Source organism: Sesamum indicum, linkage group LG11 (assembly GCF_026168435.1).
Source record: "Sesamum indicum cultivar Baizhima isolate 11 linkage group LG11, ASM2616843v1, whole genome shotgun sequence".
NCBI classification, from domain to species: domain Eukaryota; kingdom Viridiplantae; phylum Streptophyta; class Magnoliopsida; order Lamiales; family Pedaliaceae; genus Sesamum; species Sesamum indicum.
In genome coordinates, this window is record NC_142667.1 from 7,074,397 (window position 1) to 7,078,446 (window position 4,050).

Below are 4,050 nucleotides of genomic sequence, written 5' to 3' on the forward strand. Positions count from 1 at the left end.
TTTCTAATAATTTGAGCCCACTTTCCTAAGTAGAAACCGAAGGCAACGAGCGTATGGACTACACTCTCACTCTCACTCTCACTCACTCTCACCCTTCAGTCTGCACTCGCTTTTAGTTCAACACGCTTTTTGAGTCAACATCCTCCCCTTCCACTACTCTCGAATTCTTTTCCCTCTAATCAATCACTATAAAAGAAGATAGATACCATTGCGGATATTCATTCATCCACTCCAGATCGTAAAAATCCTACTGATTTCTTCTCAACAATTTCCTGCCTACCTACACAAACCCATCAATTGTTACTTACTGATCGCAAAAATGGGAAACATCAGCTCTTGTTTCTACGCACAATCCCACGCCGCAAAGCTTATTGATCTTCAGCACAATACTCTGAGTCTCGTCCACGTTCCGATAACGGCTGCGGAGCTAATGCTCGAACATCCCGGCTACGTAGTCTCCCCGCTGATCGATTTCCGGTGTGGTTTCCGACTATCTGCTATGAAAGCCGATGAGATTGTATCCGGAGGCACGGTTTATATATTGATTCCTGTTACGAGAGTGCACGGAAAGCTTTCAGAATCAGAGATGGCAATTATCGAGTCGGCTTCCGGTGAGAGGAGATCGAAACGACGCAGTTCTAGGGTTCTGCCGGTGGTCACAGAGATCTCCGGCGAGGGTGCTGATAATCCGGTTAAGGTATTTGGAGAAGTGAGGGATATTGGAGTTCCGATTGACCGGAATCGGATGAGACAATGGAAACCCGCTCTGGAACCAATTTATGAGGGAATTTGATCCGATTGTATTTAATCTTCTTCCCTTATTACCATGTCTATGGACAGCTGAACCAATGACTATTCATGATTCCATAATTGAATCAATTCCATACCGGTTCCAAATTAAATTAGAGGAATGTTATGGTAAAACTTCGTTTGAAACGATGTGGTAGAAAGCAACGTGCGACTTGAAGGACACGGTCCGTTGTGGATTTTTACATCCACCATTTTCGATTTATCTAGGCATGAGGGTGCTCTTGGCTCGACATTGTTTGTTCTGTTACACCTGAACCCCTTCTTTTTTGTTGGGTTGTAAATAGTCCACGATGGAGCTCGAGTAGAAAGGATTAATTCATTTCTCGGGGGCAAGGATCTAGGGTTAATGCCAATCAATCAATTGGAACAACTTCGTAAATGTATCTTTCATCTATAGAAATCGAAAGGATCCAATTCGAGCAAGTTTCCAATTCAAAAGCAAAACTTGTTGGAATTGATCAAACCTGTAGATAAACAGGATTTCGAATCCTGTTTTTTATTCCTTTGATGGAAATTCGAGTCCTGTTATATAGAGAACTCAAGATATATACTTGGATTGGCAGAATTCTTAATCACTATGGTTTTCAAGCTAATCTAATTCATAGTTAAAATCTGCTAGATATATTTCGGTGTCTCTTGTTTAAGGGGAATTCATAAAAAACTAACCACTTATTTATATTAGTAAAAAATATTTAACTGCGAGGGTAAAAAAGTAATTTAATATATATGAGGTACATGGTAAACACATATAACCAACCACACTATATAATTTTCAAGTAATATAAATACCAAAAATATAATTTTTTAACATTAACTACTATTCATCGATAGTAATACACTTACCGAAAAACTCCCTCGAAAAACGTGTTTTCACTCGAGGTATTGTGTTTTCATCTGCTGAATGATGTTTGCATCTACTGCCGAGAGAAGGACCATCAGAAGAGGGAGTGTCCTAAGCTCCTTTCTGATGAAGGTAAAAACTTTAATTGAGTAATTAATGTTGGAATGGGTGACCAAAGGCCAATTGGATTGGCGATTTTGAGAGCCATTCAAGCAATTTTTATTTAAACAATATTGTCCTGATGAATGTGGTAAGAATTTGTCGTCGCCATACGTATTTGTTGTGCTTACCAAATTACGCCAAGCACTGCTTGGACGTCACAAGCCCACAGACCACCTTGAACAACCGTACAATAATTGGACTACACATTGGATGGCAGTCATGAAACCAATTGTTTCGGATTGGGTCTGAAATATTCCAAGTCGAGGACCACGAGAATGAGCATAAAAATGTCCTATGGAGACTTGCATTAAGATTCGTATTCATTTGATGAGTGTTGTGTTTCATCGGCAACAAACGTGGGATGTCTATGCGATCTGAATAGGTGGATTGACTAGATGTCAACTCAATTGAACTGACTCGTGGGGATCGTCATACACAAGTCTTGGAGGCTTGGTCCGTATGACTTGGGTCTCCGACTCCAATAGTATGAGAGTAGTTCTCAGACTTGAGAAATCACGACAGTCACGTGCATGCGATAACTGTATCTTAGATTTGTGTGAGAGATGATCGTGTTTCAGACATTGTCATTATAAGCCTCGTCTAGTGCAGTCAAAGTATGTAGCGAGGACGGTGAGTTCCAAGAAGAGGATCCCTTGTCAAAATGTGACAGAGGTATCTCCTATGCACTTGGAGATGCGTCTACGTTCTACAAAGCTGTGGCCACAGTCATTGGTCAAATAGAAAGAAGAGGATCCTATGTCGAGCAATTTGGCGTAACGCGATCTCAAATATTAAGCATAGACGCCTAGTCCTGGATGTGAACCGACGACCAATTTCATACCATAGACTAATGCAGGGAGACGATAGATGGAAAGACCGTAACCGTATTTACTCGAGAGCCTAAAAGTTCACATGGAAATTCGCTAGTCTCTAGTGCCATTGACTGTTGCTAGATGGCAACCCATGGTGACGGATTTTCTTGATCAAGGGTTGATCGAGAATTATTAATTAAATTGAATTTAGTTAATAATAGTGTTGACTAGCCCAAGTCTAGCTGAAAGGTGAACCTAAAGAGTCACACACAAATCACTGAGAAAGGACGGAGAATTAATTGGGAATTAATTCCGTAAGTAATTGGATTACTTATATATGAGAGGAATCCATTGGATGGATAAGTCCAAAGATAAATTAATTGGATTAGTTTATATTAGGCTTGCCCTTATTATTTAATAAGTTGGACTTATTATTTAATAAAGGGTTATTGGGCTCATGTAGTTAATTGAATTATATATATAATGAACTTAATTAAGTGTAGTTTAATTAAATTGGATTTAATTAATTGACCTTGTATTTTAATTAATTAAAATCAGCCCAAGCCATTAATTAAGTTGGTGAAAATTGTTAAAAAAGGAAATTATTGACTAACAAATTCACTTTTGGAAAGTGTCATGTTAGTCATTTTTTATTTGGAATAAAAGATTTTATTACCTTATGGATGGTTAAATGAAACTAGACATATTTTAATGCATCCATTCAAGGTATGTAAATGTGTATTAGTCATTTCGAATAACTAAAGAATGAATACACAATACGCAAAAATAATTTCCTCTCCACTAATTCCACCATTCGGCCGCCCCTTCCTCTCATACACACTTGGTATGTTTTCTCCTTAATTTTCTTCAACAAAGAGAATTGAGGGATCTCAATTTCGGTTTGTTTGTGGACACAACTTTAGAAGGCTTCTACGTTGAAACCTTTCGTGAACGGATCAAAACGAATGTGGCTCGAAGTAAATCAAAGAAAGAGGTAATTCTTGATTATGTTCTTGTTCCTCTTGTTTTTCATTCTATCCATAGCCCCGTTAATTTTATTATCGTTTAATTTGATTAACTACATCGAACGCCTGAGAACTCCAAGGGTACACTCATTGGAATTATGGTTCTATTGCGATACGTTTTAATTTACGCAATTTATTTTAACTGCTTCTGCTTGCATGTTCTTGTGCCGATCCACTCGCACCTCGTGGTACCTTTCAATTAACATAATCTTCATTCTACTCTTAGTATTAGATATCGATAATTCATAATCTATGAATGATTTGTAGGTGGTGATGAGGAGTAGAATAAAAAGCTGAAACAAGGTCATAAAGCTTAGCGACAGCGGGGCTATTCCTATTAGGATAAATCACCAGAAAGCTAATTAGATTGGCTTGGATGTAATTTGTTTTAACAATATTC

At 38.1% G+C, this 4,050-nt stretch overlaps 1 protein-coding gene across 1 annotated transcript; it reads left to right on the plus strand.

Annotated features, from left to right (window-relative positions):
* The first annotated feature begins 319 nt into the window (after positions 1–319).
* On the plus strand, positions 320–793 carry LOC105173762 (uncharacterized). Its single transcript, XM_011095643.1, has one exon. The coding sequence runs from the start codon at positions 320–322 to the stop codon at positions 791–793; it is 474 nt and encodes a 157-aa protein (XP_011093945.1).
* The last annotated feature ends 3,257 nt before the right edge of the window (positions 794–4,050 follow it).

Coding starts and splice junctions, on each gene's coding strand:
- LOC105173762 (XM_011095643.1), top strand. CDS start 320: ATGGGAAACATCAGCTCTTGTTTCTACGCACAATCCCACGCCGCAAAG.